The sequence below is a fragment of the Pungitius pungitius genome, chromosome 3 (assembly GCF_949316345.1).
Source record: "Pungitius pungitius chromosome 3, fPunPun2.1, whole genome shotgun sequence".
Taxonomy (NCBI): Eukaryota; Metazoa; Chordata; class Actinopteri; order Perciformes; family Gasterosteidae; genus Pungitius; species Pungitius pungitius.
The window spans coordinates 18,154,587-18,172,684 of record NC_084902.1 but is presented as its reverse complement, the minus strand read 5'-3'; the positions used below and the strand labels follow the sequence as shown (position 1 = coordinate 18,172,684).

The 18,098-nt window shown below is 42.9% G+C and overlaps 1 protein-coding gene across 1 annotated transcript; it reads left to right on the top strand.

The window, feature by feature from the left end:
• Positions 1 to 85: 85 nt before the first annotated feature.
• Positions 86 to 8,315, top strand: zgc:113149 (uncharacterized protein LOC541363 homolog). The gene is made up of 7 exons (XM_037468562.2): positions 86 to 267; positions 2,311 to 2,594; positions 3,247 to 3,341; positions 3,899 to 4,055; positions 4,618 to 4,797; positions 5,863 to 5,910; positions 6,467 to 8,315. The coding sequence occupies exons 2-7, from the start codon at positions 2,453 to 2,455 to the stop codon at positions 7,249 to 7,251; spliced, it is 1,407 nt and encodes a 468-aa protein (XP_037324459.2). The 5' UTR covers positions 86 to 267; positions 2,311 to 2,452; the 3' UTR covers positions 7,252 to 8,315.
• The last annotated feature ends 9,783 nt before the right edge of the window (positions 8,316 to 18,098 follow it).

Here is an 18,098-nt window from a genome sequence, read left to right as displayed (position 1 = left end):
TCCATTTGTTTCTCTAATAAAATATAAACAATAGTATTCATTGCGTAGAATTTGTGCGTTTTGGGGTATGTTTCATTGAGATTGTTAGTGATTGGTGCACGCTGTAACTGGGTCAGCTGGGGGCGCGCAGCAAGCTGCAAAATGTTGCGCGTTCAAGGGAGAGAAAAAAAATTCGGAGTCTGCGCAGTTCGGCTTTTCTCGACACTCCGAACTTTCGGGAGAAGCGACGGAGGAAGGAGGGGGAGAGAGAACAACGCCATTTTCCCGGTAACTATTCTCAACATTTTCAGCGCGTTTTATCACCGCACAGCGCGAGGGATTGTCGTTAACCGACCGCAGCGGAGACCGACGGTGATAGCTGTGATGAGAAGAACCGCCGCGTAGCAAGGGGGCCAGCGGACATGTCCGAGTCGAGCTCGCCCACCGGCCGTTGTGTAACGTTTACTGTCAGTCGGCCCACGAGCAGAACACGCCTGTCGGGAACACGCGTTTACGATCATCGAGACCACGTATGTTTACGGAAACTCGACGTAGATCCCGTGTCGTTGCTTCAGCCCCTACGTAACGGTACAATAGCGTCGAGAGATGGAGGAATCGGTCACGGCTGCTTGTGTGCGGATCGATCCGCCAGGCACGAGCTCAACAAAGACTCGAGAAGATCAGAGCTCATTGGTTGAGACGGACCACGTGGTCAGAGCAAACACTGGTTTTCTTTTTTTATAACTTTTTGTTGGAGGTTTTCAACATGAATGACAATCACTACAAGAAAGAACACATAACAAAATATAAATTAAATTATCAATATATTAACGTATACTCGAAGATACTTTATTCCCTTCATAACTATTTGAATAAAGATGTTTAAAAACACCTTTATACAGACAGCAAATGTCCTATTTTACATCAGAAATGACTTTGACTCTTAACCAGGAACAGAATGATTCGTACTTGGTCAATGTTGCCACAAAGGTTTAGGACGACTAAATACTGATTTTTTTTCCAGTCCATAAAATTCTTTATTGGCATTTGATATTTAGTTTTTGGGGCCCTCTGCATTACAAAAGTTGAAACGGATCTAAGTCCACGTGTCAGTCCTGATGTGTTTTTTTTGTGACAAATTATTATTTTTTTCCACATTACATAAACAACAAAAAAACAAGGCACCTTCAGAAAATACATATAGGCAAATATTTCAAATATATATAAAAATATCAGTGCCATAATGTTGTTAGGGGTTAACTGACTGTTTCTCAGCAAAGACAACAAATAGCAGTAGCAGTGCTACAAATAGCAGTATTTGGTGACACGTATGCCATACATTTTTGCAAAGATGTTATATTTTGATTTAGCTAAATATGTAAGTTTGTCTATGGTGAGGAACTGTAGCAGTCACTCCATCCAATTTTGTTTGCTCAGCCTGTGAACAGATTTCCAAGCCATTGCAATCTTATGTTTAGCTTAAAGAAGAACCTTCTGTTTCTATTGGGGGTTAAAGAAGAGCTTTGCTCAATTTTCTCCCGACTTCTTCTGCCCGTACTCTATTATTTGCTCACAGAGATCTTTGTCTCTGTATTTCCTTTCAGTCGTCAGTCAGGTTGAAGTGATGCAGTGTTCTCTACGTACTCTTGATAGCTCGATTCAACGACAAGCTAAAAGCATCCAGTATCCAGCCTGAAGAAGATCAATTCACGTTTTTAAACGTTTTGGGTCACACAGCCTCATATTAAGAGAGGGACAAACGCTTTCAATGACCTGCTTTCAAACACAATGATGCAGTCGTAATCTAATTAGGCTTAATAATAGAAGTTCTTTCATCAATTGAAGAAGAACAAGTAAATATCCTCCAGCATTTGCGCTTTACTTTGGTTTGTGTTGCTTCGCCTCGAGGTCTGTCTGATCACAAAAATCACAAAATCCATTGTCAAATGTATCCAGTGAACACTGTTCATCCCCTAGGTTTACAACTTCGGGGTCATTAGTCGGGCAAACGGGGGAAGTCACTCTGGTGCTCTTTGACATATTCGTGATATATTAATATCGGTGTGGAACTGCCATCTGTGGAAAATGACACAAAAATAATATATATATATATATTGTGATTAAAGTAAATCGTAAAAACGTAATAATACTATAATAATATTAAAGTTTGTCTGTAAGAGTGAAGATTGGACATGAGTTTCAGAATACGAGCTGGTATTTGGCCGTACCTCGAGTTACTCCAGTTACTCAAATGTTTTCTCCCCTGTGTGCTATCTACCTCCTCCCAGTTTCCCTTCAACACCTCACTCGCTGTCTGTCTTTTGGTTGCAGGCCTTGTGCAGTCAAACAGGTGTCTTCAGTCCACGCTGGAAGGTGGATCCGGAGCAGTCAGTTGTGAGACTCGGAGTAGGTGACGTACTGAGTTGTAGTGAGCCGTCAGAGAAGGAGTAGTGCACGAGGCAAAGGTGGAACCATGTCGGCCTCTTGGCGCGATGACGATGAAGAGTTGAAGGCAGGAGGAGTAAGAGGGGGGTCGAGAATCAAGCCGAGGTTCTCCTTCAGTGAGGTCAAGCTGCTGCTGGAGGCGGTGAAAAGGAACAGATACATCATCCTGAGTGAGTGTGTTCTGTGTCTGTTTTGTAGAAAGTGTTTTAGCCACAGTATATGCTGATGAAGAAGATGGTGATTTTGATTTTGTTGACTGACACGAGGAGATTCCCACGGTGATAAAATTCCTGGAAATTTTTATGAACTTTATATGAATTCTTTCCCTGGCTTGGAATGATTTTTTGCAATATAATGTACCATAATGCCACTAACCACGATTACTTGATTCCCGTTGCCTCTCAACGTCTCTTAATACAGTGACATCTGCTATTTTAATTCTCTAAATATTGCCCCTTTGGTTAATTACCCTAACTTCTCCAATTAGCTTTTCAACCCTTTATTCAAGAGATACAATAAAACAATATAAGATATGATAGTATTGCCGTAGGAATGTATGATAATGTATAAAGTGAATTATAGAGGTGACAATTGGAGATTATTACTAGTGACATGTTTTTGTCATGGCAGCTGTCCAGACTGTAGAAGTGTTGTTAGTTTGAGAGATCCATATCAGCATGGACAAACGGCTCACTCCACTTGCAAATGCAACATTATCAGTCCATCTGAGATGTTTTAGCAGCAGTGTAACCTAAAGGGTACAAGTGAGAAACGTGATCAGGACTGAAGATAATGATGATGATGTGGTCCCCCCCCCTGTAGAGAAGTTCAACCAGGGGGTGTCGGCTGAGGCTAAGAAACAGACGTGGTCCGAAATCACCGACCAGATAAACAGTCTGGGAGAGAACCGCAGAGAGGTTTGTTCTCCTGAGTGCAATCTGATTTCATTCACGTTAGGATCAGTCATGGCTTATTATTTTTCTTTTAAATTGAACAGTATATTCTGAGTAAACGTTTAGTTTTTTTGGTAGAAACGAGTTCTCTATTTGGAACAAGTTTAATTCAAGTTGAGTTAACTCCATCAAGGACAGAACCTTTCTCCTCCCATTGTTTTTAGAGGATTTCATGGTAAAACTTTCCATATAACTCACTGAAGAAATGGAAAAAAGAAAAAGATTTAGTTTTTGGGTTTCTCTACTGTATACCAAAGGATGAAGCATTAACATTTCTACTTTTGATTTATTAGTTAATAATTTTTCCCATAACAAATTTTGAAAATTGTTTGAAAAACGCAGCATATAGTCAGAGCCCATAGCAACTTCCACAACCCCAAAATATTGAATTTACAACAATATGATAATGAACCCAAGTGTATTTTTACTTAATAAAAGACAAAGCATTGGTCGAGATGCAGGAAATCATTGAGCAGGCTCCCAGTGAAATACTTCTTACGGGAGGTTTCATTTTTTCACAGGTGCGTCAGATTATGAAGAAGTGGGCGGACCTCAAATGTGATGGAAAGCGGCGTGCCATCGCCCTCCGGGGCTCCTACGGAAGCAACGTGCGGAAGAAGAACCTGGGGCCTGTGGAGAGGATGGTCAATAAGATACTCATGATGAGCCCTCGAGGAGGTGAGTGGACGGCGTAGGAGAATAAATGTTTTCGATCAAAGGGATACATCACAGCTTTTAAGGTACCCTTTATCGAGGTAGAGGTAATAGCAAAGATGACTCATTACACACTCCGCCTATTTTTGGAAATGGTGTCGGGTCTTTGCATGTTCGTCTCTCCCCACCTCATTTGTGTTGTGAATTCTAATCCGAACAAGATGGGGTCATAATTCTATAACGTACACAAATTTGTCTTCTGCTAATGTTTAACAGTATTTAGCCTTTTGAAAATGTGTCACGTAGTGCGATTTCAAACATCAGCTCTCAAGACTTTATTTGCTGACCGAAGTTCATTTCCTCCTGATTTTTGTATATTTCTTTTGTTTGGTCGATTGGCTCTATGATCAGGTTTACTTGACTCTTATTTGCCAGCCAAATCAATCAATCTGCCTGTATACCAATTTTGCAGATCAAACCACTGCATTGCTGTAAATAAACATCCAAGAGGCCATGGACAAGTGAGTGAAGAGGGATCAATAACAAACCAAATGTTTCTAATAAATGAACATATTTCTGTCCACAGGTGGCGACAGTGATCTGGACTTTGGCGAGGATGAAGATTTTTCAAAATTTTACAACAAATGCCCACCAACCAACCCTTCCTCCTACTCCTACCTCAGCGTGACGGACAGTTCTCATTCTATACCCGGAGGAGTCTCCTACGACCTTTCTCCTCTCTCTTCTCCGGAGAAAGAACATGGTGGTGAGTAGATTAGGAGTCTGTCCCAGAAGATGGAAAAAGGTCCATTATCGTAACATCATGGACCACTGTGGCCGCTAGAGTGAGCTCAAACTGAACTAGGGGGGCAGTGCGGTAGTGTGATTCAATGCATGTTGAATTTCTTTTCTTTCACATGGCTGTCAGGTTTTGAGTTTTTCTACCTTTTGGTATTAAAACTAGGGCTGCAACAACGAATCGATGAAATCGATTAAAATCGATTATTAAAAGCGTTGGCAACGAATTTCATCATCGATTCGTTGTGTCGCGCGACTATTATCTTTGAGTATTAAAAGAAAGTTGCGCGCGCAGAGCTGAGAAAAAAAAAGTTGAGCGCTCGCGCAGCAAAACATCGGAGAGACCCGTACTACTGTTCTGAAACATGCGGAGGAAGAGAAGCCAATGCGATCTAAATATTTCACACTGAAATGGGGGGTGCGGGTCCTAGCGGGCAACAAGGGTGGGGGGGGGGGCTGCGGTTTTCTTTGCAGCGCCAGTAGTTTTACGTTCTAATCGCCGCGCTCGACTTCAAGGTGTAACCTTTATTATTGTTCGGTCTGGAACAGCGCGCCCAGTGACGGGTGGTGCAGCAATATTGATGTCCGGGTGAAAATCAGGAGAAAGGTCGGTCCGGGATATTTTCGGGAGGGGCTTTGAAATTCGGGAGGGTTGACATGTCTGATTGTAAGATATGCAAAAGCGACATGGCCTGGCACGGGAGCACCACGGGGATGATTCATGATTTTGTGCCTAATATATTTAATTTGGCGGCTGTAAAGTATACATCATGCGATGTGTGTATGTTTTTTGTGTTAGTCCATTTTATTTGCTTACTTAGGGATGTTCAAGGAGCAATCTGTTAGTGCAAAAGATATTTAGAAAGTGCACTTTCAATAAAGGGTTGGAAATTAATGTTTTTACATTTTTTATTTTTTTATCCGATTCATCGATTAATCGAACAAATAATCGACAGATGAATCGATTATTAAAATAATCGTTAGTTGCAGCTCTAATTAAAACATTTCTAACTGGCTTGACTGTGTTTTGCAGGCGACACCTTCCACTCCTCCTCCGATTTTGACCTGGCTGACGAAGGAGGTGAGTCTTGTACTTTTATGCAGCTGGTGTTTTCAATAGTAGTAGTATTTTTACTATAGTATTAATACTATAGTAGTAGTAGTAGTAGTACTACCCCAAAATCACTTACAATTGGCCCCAAAAGATCAACCCATCTCTTTGCATTGTTGATTCAGATTATAGTCTACAATAATAAAAACATAATTAATTGTTTTTCATTTAAATAAATAGCATTCTAAATTTAAAGATTCACCTTAAGCAGTTTGTGTGTTGACAATGCCTTTCACTCTCCACTTCACTATTAACAAAAATTCCTAATCCCACTTGATTCATACATGATATTTGTTTTCAATTGAGAATAAAAAAACATTTAGATTTCCAATATGTGGTCAGTCTATACAAATAATGTCAGTCAGCCTGCTTGGAGCTCCGCCCTGAATCTCCACCCCCCACGGTGACACGGTTTAGTAACGTGTCGAACATGTGATCTCGCACAGAGATGCTTAGTGTGTAATGTCACTATCTCTTCGTGTGTAGTGTCTTGTTGAATGACTGAATGTGCCGTCTGATCCACCAGACGGTACCATGGACCTTGAAGAAAACAACGACTCCATGTTCTCCGTTTACCCATCCTCTCTGCCCCCACCATCCTCGAACTCCCTGAATCCCCTTCCTAATAATGCCCTTCTGAGGATGAAGCCGGTCCACACCTACTCCCGGAACAACAGCCAGAACCACGCCCCCCCCCTGCCCTCCTCCTCGGATTTTCCTTCCCCGTCCGATTCGAACCCCGCCTCGTCTTCTGTTGCCCTTCCCCTCTCGCATTCCCTCCCAAGCTCCAACCTGACCTCCACCTCCCTCCCTGCCCGTTCCTCCTCATTCACCCCGTCACTTCCTGGTAGTCTCACTCTCCACGCTGCCGTATCCTCCTCTCCCGCCGCCTCCACTGCAACCTCAGTTTCAAACTGCCACGAGCCTTCTCCCTCCTCCTCGGCCCCTCTAGCCGGCCGCCCCTTCGTCTCCACCTCGAGCGCCAACCTGTCCGACCCGCTCCCAGCCGGAGCGTCCTCCCGCAGGGTCCGGGACCACGTGGCGCAGATGGCCTCCCAGGGCCTCCAGCAGCAGCGGGCCAGCAGGATGCTGCTGACCTCGGTGTCCCAGTCTCTGGAGATCCTGGCTCAGTCCGTCCAGCTGCTGGTGGAGAGCCAGCAGGAGTTTGTGCAAGAATCTCTGCTGCTGCAGAGGGAGACCGTGGACATCCTGAGGGACTTCTCCAACACGGCAATGACCATGCTGAGGGACAAGTCCAGCAGTGGGCAGTTGGCGACGCATAACCCTCCCCAGCCCACCGCACACTTCTGAGTCAGAGGGTTCCAAAATCAACCAAAGGCAGCGAAGCCCTCTGGGATTTAAATATACACATGGTTGGTAAAAAAAAGTCTTGACAAGAGAGCGCTTAAAAGGACAGGAAGTGGGCCCGTGGAGTCGTAGGCCATCGACTCACGACCAATGATTGATGTGCCTGAATCTCCTTCCGTTTGGCGTAACTCATTGTAAAAAGGAGGCGTCTCAAGCTGCTGAAACATTTTTCCCTTTTTACTGAGTGTATTACTACTTACTTTGTTGAGTGCACCGACAGGAGTACTTAGTAGTAACATGTGACTGTTAGGGTAATACCTGCTCAAGGGCACGGCAGCAGAAGAAAATGCAACGACTACTTTTAACAAATGCAAAATACGATTTTGACCCGACTGTATGTTTTGTTCAATTGTACAGCTTTTAACAGATTTCAAAATGGCATTGAGATGTTGCTGCTAGGAGAAAAATTGTTTATTCATGCAGTGGGGCAAGAAAAGCATGTTTAAGTTGTTTGGTGTTATTAATGGAAATTTAAAGCTGGGACTTTTATGACCGCCCAAATGATGGTAAATGTTTGTGCCGTCTCCAGCCAGTCGGGTCATGGAGCTCACACTGAGTTCTGACCAGCAGAAAAGTAATGAACTTTACAAGTTGAATTAAATAACATGGATTTAAGGCGGAATTAGATCCTGCTAACTCTGACCCCACATTAACCCGACACCATGGCAAGCACAGCATTTCTGGAAAACACGGGAGATTTCAATGTCTAGATTCTTTACCAAATAGCAGTTGATGAAAGATGCGGGTGTTGTGAACACACAGTGTATCTTTCTCTGTATTCAGTGGGGATGGTCACTGAGTGATCTGTCTGCTGCCCACAATAGACGGTCCACTGTGTAACACCTGGTGATGTGATGATTCCCACAACCAAACTCGGACAATAAAAAGGTGATTATTAAATGAACAATCCGTTTGGATTTCTAGCCTGTTTCTAGATTTGGGCCGATAAGTAGAGATATTCTCTGTATTTGTTGACAAATAGCAAACAGAAAAACACATGCAAATGTCACACTCTTACATCAACGCCAAAGTGTATTGGTAATGTATGAAAACAGTAGATTCAACATTTAATGACTGATGTTTGTTGTATTCTTTTTTGTCAGTCTCACACACACTCACACACGATCCTGCCCCCCATGTCACCCACAGGCATGCTGCATTCACTGGACAGACACACAGTAGGAAACCAGAACATCGTCCCACAAAATATCGTCCCGAGGGCCGCGAGTTTCAGACCCCTGCTTTAGGACAAATACAATTTATCTACTGCAGCAGATCCATTGGGTGTGTGTGTGTGTGTGTGCGTGCGTGTGCGTGTGTGCGAGCCGGTAGAGAAAAGAATGGCTTTGGATGTGCGGAGAGCAGGAGGGTGAAATTTATGTCATCAGTCATGATGTATCCGGGGACTTAATTTGTAAATCACAAGGTGCCGGAACGCACATAAAACGACACTTAAAACAGCACACACATGCCTCTTACAATGCAGTGGGACTTATTTAGGCTGCACCACAGTGGCGTCATTAGTCTTTGTGAGAGTGATTAATAAAGTGGCATCTTGAGAAAAGGCGACTTCTGTGAAGCCACTGAGGTCACACCACCAAAATTCTCAGTCTTAAGGACCCAAGAAAGACCTCACTAAAACTGCGTAATGAGATCAACACCACAATGACTGATTGTGCAACTGTGTCTTTAAGAACTGTGCGACAGAAACTGGGAGAAGAAGGACTTGTTGGCAGGAAGCAGCAAAGAAACCATTACTGAGAGAGAAAAATAGAGTGAAAGTTTGTATAGTTTGGCAACAAGCGCAGAGTGTATGTTCGACGGAGGGAGGGGTAAAGATATAATGCCAACAGTTAAACATGGAGGGGGTAGTATTATGGTCTGGGATGTCATTCCAGCCTCAGGAACAAGGCCCTGTTCCTCGTACGTGGTTAAACTAAGTTGATCAAATGTCCCATTATCCAACTCAAATTACAGAGAGGCTTGACATTAGGCTATCTCGGTTCCCCGAAGATGGATCCGCGCTCAAACTGTCTCGTTAGTTTGAACCGGATGTCAGTCATCAGGATAGTTTTACGTTAGAAGGTGGAAGAGTCCATCACAGAAACCAGGACAGTACAACGGCAAATATACTTAAAGGAAGAGCGTCTCTTTTCTCCGCTGACGAGCAGAAGATGATGATGAACGCATATGAGGAGATAATATGTGTATTTGAATCATTTCTGTCAGATGAATTGAACATATTGTACATCTTTTACGTTGTTCATTCTGTACGTCCATGGCAGTCCGTCCATCCCGGGGGGAGGATCTTCCTCTCTCTTTCTAAAAGTTTATTCCCTTTATTCTCCCCATCGAAGGCTTTTTAATTTATTTATTGTTCCTGTGCCGATGTGAGGGTTTCTGGACAGAGGATGTCACATGTGTACAGTACAGTACAGACTGTAAAGCCCTCTGAGGCAATCTTGTGCTATACAAAATAAAATTAAATGAATCAGACAATCATTGCAAAAACTGACACCGCCCCCTGCGGGATCTACAAGCCTGACAAGTATTGCAGACAAGTTAATGTTAAATGCGTAAGTATTGGTAAAATGTATAGGCTCATTTTAAGTGCCTCATCACTCTAATCAATCAGATTGTATTTCTTTAAATGTGCCTGCTAGCAGAAGGCTTCATGGAATGCATCATCATCCAATGAGAATAATCTCAACTCTTTCAGATTAAGTAGATAAATACAAGCCCAAAGAGTCAAATTGATACGAATGAATAGTTATGAGGATGTATGTACTGTATCAGCTTATTTGTCATATGTATGTCTGTGTAGATGAACATATAGGAGTTTTATTATGTGTGTGTAAATCCGTCTGGGCGAATCAGTATATATCTATTATTCATAATCAGACATTTGATCAATTGAAGCAGTGAAACGTGGAACATGCAGAAGTTTATTAAGCGACAACTAAACAGAACTTTATGAAGAGCATGACATGCAGCGGCTTTCCAGATGTTATCTGAATCGCAACACTGTACAGACATGTACGGTCTGTGAGACCCTATAGAGACAGTCCGTGGGACAGTATGTGAGACAGTCTGTGGGACAGTGTGTGAGACAGTGTGTGAGATCGTATAGAGACAGTCTGTGGGACAGTATGTGAGACAGTGTGTGAGATTGTATAGAGACAGTCTGTGGGACAGTATGTGAGACAGTGTGTGAGATCGTATAGAGACAGTCCGTGGGACAGTATGTGAGACAGTCTGTGGGACAGTGTGTGAGACCGTATAGAGACAGTCCATGGGACAGTATGTGAGACAGTGTGTGAGACCGTATAGAGACAGTCTGTGGGACAGTATGTGAGATCGTATAGAGACAGTCCGTGGGACAGTATGTGAGACAGTCTGTGGGACAGTGTGTGAGACCGTATAGAGACAGTCTGTGGGACAGTATGTGAGACAGTGTGTGAGACCGTATAGAGATAGTCTGTGGGACAGTATGTGAGACAGTGTGTGAGATCGTATAGAGACAGTCTGTGGGACAGTATGTGAGACGGTGTGTGAGATCGTATAGAGACCGTCTGTGGGGCAGTATGTGAGACAGTGTGTGAGACCGTATAGAGACAGTCTGTGGGACAGTTTGTGAGACAGTGTGTGAGACCGTATAGAGACAGTCTGTGGGGCAGTATGTGAGACAGTGTGTGAGACCGTATAGAGACAGTCTGTGGGACAGTTTGTGAGACAGTGTGTGAGACCGTATAGAGACAGTCTGTGGGGCAGTATGTGAGACAGTGTGTGAGACCGTATAGAGACAGTCTGTGGGACAGTATGTGAGACAGTGTGTGAGACCGTATAGAGACAGTCTGTGGGGCAGTATGTGAGACAGTGTGTGAGACCGTATAGAGACAGTCTGTGGGGCAGTATGTGAGACAGTGTGTGAGACCGTATAGAGACAGTCTGTGGGACAGTATGTGAGACAGTGTGTGAGACCGTATAGAGACAGTCTGTGGGGCAGTATGTGAGACAGTGTGTGAGACCGTATAGAGACAGTCTGTGGGGCAGTATGTGAGACAGTGTGTGAGACCGTATAGAGACAGTCTGTGGGACAGTATGTGAGACAGTGTGTGAGATCGTATAGAGACAGTCTGTGGGACAGTATGTGAGACAGTGTGTGAGACCGTATAGAGACAGTCTGTGGGGCAGTATGTGAGACAGTGTGTGAGACCGTATAGAGACAGTCTGTGGGGCAGTATGTGAGACAGTGTGTGAGACCGTATAGAGACAGTCTGTGGGACAGTATGTGAGACAGTGTGTGAGACCGTATAGAGACAGTCTGTGGGGCAGTATGTGAGACAGTGTGTGAGACCGTATAGAGACAGTCTGTGGGGCAGTATGTGAGACAGTGTGTGAGACCGTATAGAGACAGTCTGTGGGACAGTATGTGAGACAGTGTGTGAGATCGTATAGAGACAGTCTGTGGGACAGTATGTGAGACAGTGTGTGAGATCGTATAGAGACAGTCTGTGGGACAGTATGTGAGACTGTATAGAGACAGTCTGTGGGACAGTATGTGAGACTGTATAGAGACAGTCTGTGGGACAGTGGATGCTCTGCTGCAGCGTGTGGTGTTCATCACAAAATCTCCTTGCAAATAAATGATTCCTTGTCATCAGCGTTGATACCGCTGGTACATGACGTCATCGCGATGTCTTTGTGATCTCGGAGAACTCTGGCTATAAAACGTTAATCTAACTGATATCTCTCCTTCATCAATGAGCAAGTGAGCTGCCCTTTTTTGTCGGGGAATGGCGAACTAATCCAGCTGGCTAAAATGAACCTGTGCCAGAGCAGGTTCAAGTTTTTTGATGTGTTGCTATGGTGATTTAGCCAAACCTACTCCGGGGAACCGAAAAGCCTGATCTAAGTAATCTCATCCTGAAAATGATCCGGCTAACTCAGCTAGCCACGTACGAGGAACGGGGCTCTGGTGACTAAGTGAAAAATGATGATCATCAACAAGAAAGTATACCACAACATTCTGGTGAGGCACGGAGTACCATCTGGGAATCGTCTTATTGGGCCAGGATTTCTTTTCCAAGACGACAATGACCCTAAATATTCTTCTAACTATTGCCGGAACTACCTGCGACAGAAGGAATCTGCCGGAACATTGAAAATATAGATAGACCCCTTGAAAGTCCGGACCTCAAACCCATTGAGTAAATTTGGGGCGAGTTGGAAAATAAACAGGACAGATCTATTGTCTATTGTCCATTGAACTATCATTCAAAGGAAAGCCAATGGCTTGAGTTGCAGAAGGCATGGGATAACATTAGTTTGGAGGTTCTCTATGGAGCCAAATCCCGGTCAAAGGTTTTGTTCATTTGAAAAAGAAATGTGAACCGGAAAGTTTAAGTTTTGTTGTTGTACATTGAAAAATACAACACTGTACTCAAAATAAAAATAAGTGGATGAAAAATATTTTCGGGTTGAATAGTTTTGACTCAGTTTTATTATTTTTTTTAATACATTTTTTTTTCATTCTTCACTTGTATTTATTTTTTATTTTATATTTTTCGGTTGCAGATTTTATATTTTCAGGTTCAAAACTTTTTTTTGCGTTCAGATCTTTTTTTTAACATTCAGACTTTTGACCCTAATGTGGCGTAGGGGGCGGAGCGTCGACTGAGAGGGGCATGTCTCACTGGTAAAACTATCTGTCACCCAGGTGCATGCTGGTCCCACCTGGCTATGCCCCTAACTGTTAATGGCTTGTTTGTGTCATCATTCCTCTATAACAAACTGTGAATTTTCTTGACAAGCTTTTATTATCAGCCTTTAATATATTTTGTTCTTGTCATCTCTTTCCCTTTTAGGAGTCCTCCCAGGTTTCCAGACAGAAAAAAATGATTTCAACTAATTGCTGTTTTACCTGTATTCAGAGATTACTGATGTCCAGTTGTTGGGAGGATCCAGTCGCTGTGATGGTGTGGTGGTCAAGCAGCGGGGAGATTGGATGGAAGTAGATGACTCTAATAATTGGGACCTTCAGTTAGCAGACATGGTTTGTAAACATCTGGACTGTTGGTCGGTTCTTCAGACTTTGCCATCGATTTCCGTTAAAGGAACACTGCGAGTCAAGAGTAGTGGTCGGGTAGTTCGTTCTACCGTTCTGAAGATCAAGTGTTCAGGTAACCACACCAGCAGCCACATCACAAACACACTTATTCACAAGTAGGCTTGTTGTTGGAGGATATACATCCTCCATACTTCTAAAGGCCACTGAACTGCTCCGCTTCCTCCTGGTAAAATAATCTACAGCCTGAAATGTACAGATAGCCGCGTCCCTCCCTGCAGGGGTTGGGGGGAGGAGGGGGTGTCTGAGCCAGGGATACTTTGCAACCTCTTACCTAAAGCCCGATGTGGCGCATGGCCCTGTAAAAAATGTGTCAGCCAGCACCGGGTGTCCGATGAGAGGATTCTACCTAGTAGAGAAGCCGTTCCTGACTCAGAGTTAAACCATGGCTAATCCTCTGACTGCATGTTTTTGTCTGTGCATTTCTTCATCAGACTCTATCAGAATGGTGAATGGGACCAGTCTGTGTTCAGGCAGACTGGAGATGAAGTCTGACCAGTCCAACCAGTCGTGGTCCCCAGTGTGTGAAGATAACTTTAACCAGCAGGATGCAGATGTGGTCTGCAGGGAACTTGGCTGTGGGGCCCTTTTAGTCCTCCAGGGGGCGCTCTCTGGTGACAGTGACAGCTCAGCTAGAAGCACCTGCTCTTCTGGCAAAGCTGTTGGACTCACCTGCTCAGGTAAAGGAACTGTAGCTTTGATATGAGTTTTTTATATTAATAGAGCCTTGCATGGTTTGTAAACAATGATGAGGTAATTAAGTGTGCACAGATTAATGGCGCAGTGCGACAGCAGGTAACTAGATGCGTCAAACACCTTGAGAAGGATTCAGCAGTTTGAGTTTGTTTTTATTTTATTATTTTAAACTATGATTACTAACCATCTACGAAAATTACAAGGAGCAATTACAGATGCATTTTGGGGAAAGTCACTTTCAGTTTACTTGTTAAACTGCAACACTTAATGCACCAAAATGGTTCTGATTGTCTCTGAATTCTGTAAAACCATAGTCCTGCTGTTGGAGTATTGATGTTGATAGGCAAACATACAAAAGAATGATAAAACTGGAACTGGTCATCATCTATTTCTAACAAATACTTCTGTCTGCTCAGAGCCCAATGTTGTCAGGTTGGTGAATGGGACCAGTCTGTGTTCAGGCAGACTGGAGGTGAAGTCTGACCAGTCGTGGTCCTCAGTGTGTGAAGATGACTTTGACCAGCAGGATGCAGAGGTGGTCTGCAGGGAACTTGGCTGTGCGGCCCCTTCTGTCCTCCACGGGGCTCTCTATGGCGGCGGTAAGGCTCCAATTTGGACCAAAGAGTTCCGGTGTGTAGGCCACGAGTCTGCTCTGCTGGACTGTGGAAGCTCGGTAGCACATGCTCACCTGGCAACGCTGTTGGACTCACCTGCTCAGGTAGAAGAAGAGCTGCAGTTTGATTTTGTTCCAACTTTACTCTAAAGCCAGCCACTCTCCCTCTTATTTAATAACTTTCTTTTATCCGTACAGTACTTGATGACATCGGATTGGTTGACGGCTCCCACGGCTGTATTGGTAGACTTGAGATGAAGCACGAGGGAGAATGGAGACAGGTGGACAAGGATCCGTGGGACTTGAAGTCTGCAGCAGTAGTGTGTCGACAGTTGGACTGTGGGGCTGCCCTTTCAATTGAAACAAATGAAATGTCCCAACTAAATGCATGGCATGTCCAACCATCCTGTGGCGAGTGTGATTCCATACTCAGGGAGTGTGCATTCATACAACCCGGTAATTCCAATGCAAGTCAGGTCAGTGAGGTAACCAACCCGGTTTAGGTTCTTGAGCAGTGGTTTGCTTCTTACTGGGGTAGATCACCATGGTAATTGCTGCTAGCCTGTCCTGCTGCAGAGCAGGTATCGTTTGACAAACAAGATCAACTCCTATTGAGGCAATGCAAAATGACACAATAAACATGAAGCTGAAGTCACAATCTAGGTTAAAAGCAACCTAGTTTAAGCTGCCAAAAAGCAGAAAAGACAGCTGGTTAAAGCATAATTTACCAGCATTCCAGTCGGACCACTTGTGTATTTTATATTAATGTGTAGTTAAGGGGTTTTCTTACATCTTGTATGATTTAGGAGCAAAAAAAGCTACAGGTTTAAATAGACGTCTTTACCTTTTTAGTTGTGGTGCACAAAATAGTTTAAATCTTAATCTAATATCTTAATTCACATTTATGTTAGAAATTAATCTACAGTAATGTTATCAATATTTGTAGATTTACATGACAGCGCTGGCTGCTCATAGAAATGCCCACTACAGTTTCTCCAAATAGCTCCGCAGCATTGTAACCAAAAGATAATTGTGTGATATTATTAGTATTTTAATTTACAGATTGACAAAGTCGGTCATTTTTCACAATTATTCCTTCCACTGTTTTGCAGCAACTTCTGGCCTAGACTTTATCTTGAATTGAGCACGATATTGCTTGTTAGGGCGAGTTAAGCCAAAGCTTCTCTGTACTGGCCCAGATCTATCAACAGGGAAAGAAAAGAATGAAGTATTTTTCTGTAGGGTCCTTCCATAATGAAAGAAACTTCAAAATTCATTCATTTGCGAAAAGTACTTGTATCGGACTAAGCCAGTCTCACAAAATGCTGTATGAATGATAAAATTGTTTGCACGTCATTCCTGCTTTTTGTGATATATATGTGATGACTAAAGCGTAGATTACATGGGAGAGCTTTAAACCTGACTACTGTTAAAAAGTAACTTAATTAATTATTTTCGGCATCTTTTCTGTATTTATGTTACATTATTTATGTTAGTTGATATACTTATTTCTCTTAACCCAACTGAGCAGATCCGTTGTAGAAAATGACATTTAAAACCCTAAACAATACTCGTTATGACATGTTATACTACTTAATTCTAATGAGTGGACATACTTTAAGGGTGAAAAGTTGGTTTGAAAGGAGAAATGAGTGTCCACATTGTTTTCACTTGAACATAAAATCATGTGATACTAGCTTTGAAAAATACTGAACGTTTCCTTTCATTCATTTGTCTTCAGGTTTTCTGGTTCAGCCAAACATCTCCTTCACCACACACACTGAGGGGGTATCCAACGCCATGCAGAAGGGATTTCAGGTTCTCATTGGCTCCAAGTACACCATCAGCTGCTCCATCCTGCCACAGCAGCCAGGAGGCTCCTTCCAGCTTATTTGGAAAACGTCAGCTGCATTGCAGAACTACACCCTGGCTGCTGTCAATCACTCTGCCCACTTCCAGTTCACTGCTGCTGACCCCACCCACCAAGGGGAGTACCGCTGTGTTTATCACCTCCATGTTTTCTCCCATAACTTCATCTTCATCTGAGAGCCAGCCTCTCCGTCTCACTGTCTCAGGTAACGTGATGAAAGATCTGCAATTGCTGTGTTTTTTTATAGGACAATGTCAATATGCACTGTTAACATTATATTTCCAGAAAGACATGTCATCGGCTGCTCAGCTGCAGCCCATTAAACAGCATGTAACTCATTTCACATGCTGCCTTGCTCCTTCACTCTTCAGTACTACGGCTAATAACTCACACTCCCCATGGCGTGTGAGCTGTAGCACAAGTTGACATCTGTCTCTGGTCCTCCCGCCAGAGCTGAGCTTGCCACCTGATCTCGATCAAACACTAGGAGAAACCTCCAGGAGACAAAAAGTAGAATTTCTGATATTTCCACATTTGTTTTTCTACTTTTAGCCCATTGTATAATAACAATGATGACAACCGAAATGATTTCCAATATAGTTGAAAAACACCTTCACATATTGTTTGACAGGGACGAGAAAAAGTGATTGCTCCATTTAAGGCAGAATTGATTTTGCTCGAGTGGTTACTTGTGGTTAAAAAAAATCCATGCGTGAATTGAATAGAGATATGGAGGGGATGGGACGATCGTCACGTTAAAAAACAATGCTCAATAGAATTCAATGCCACACGATGAGGACTTCTGATTTGTGGATATGTTTCCTCTCAGTCAAAAATACATATCATTCAAGTCACATGTCTAGGGGCGTGGACACTGCCTTTCACACCTTTACTGATCTGTATAAATACCTGTAGGCACCCATTGTTCTAGATAGTCACTATGGGATAGTCAACGGGCTACTCTGTGGCCTGTGGATTGCAGAAAGCAGTGGCTCCTCAGCCGAGATGTTCTTTTTAGCAGAACATCTTTTCTTTTTTTATATACTTTTGATTTAGAAGAATTAGTGAATTGTTGTACTAAAACCATTAAAAATATTGCTAACATCATTGCTGTTAAATAATTATGTTTTTGTATGTTAATTAAATCTGGTATGGCAATACAGGATTAAACTTGTAATCTTGTATAAATGAATCTTGTATTGACAAGACTGCAACTTGGGAAAGTCTTCTGATATGTAAATCCCACTGAGTTCACAGCAGTCTGCAGACTAAAAAAGTAGTAAACGAGAATGAAAGCAGACTAATTGTGCTAATATGAGAATCAAACTATGCTTCACTCATACACACATTCCCACTTAAGTGGTGTGAGCAGTTCATTTTTTAAAGTAGCTATAGTTCACATTTACTGCAACCATGAACACATCTCTCCGCCCTGCAGCAGTGTAAAGAATTGTTGATCTTTGAACTAGTTAAAAAATCTGGCA

What these genes read in the sequence shown, in the direction of transcription:
- zgc:113149 (XM_037468562.2), top strand. Translation starts at nt 2,453, where the DNA reads ATGTCGGCCTCTTGGCGCGATGACGATGAAGAGTTGAAGGCAGGAGGA. An exon ending in GAACAGATACATCATCCTGA is followed by an intron (nt 2,595 to 3,246) that starts GTGAGTGTGTTC and finishes CCCCCCCTGTAG; the next exon opens with AGAAGTTCAACCAGGGGGTG. An exon ending in TCCGGAGAAAGAACATGGTG is followed by an intron (nt 4,798 to 5,862) that starts GTGAGTAGATTA and finishes TGTGTTTTGCAG; the next exon opens with GCGACACCTTCCACTCCTCC.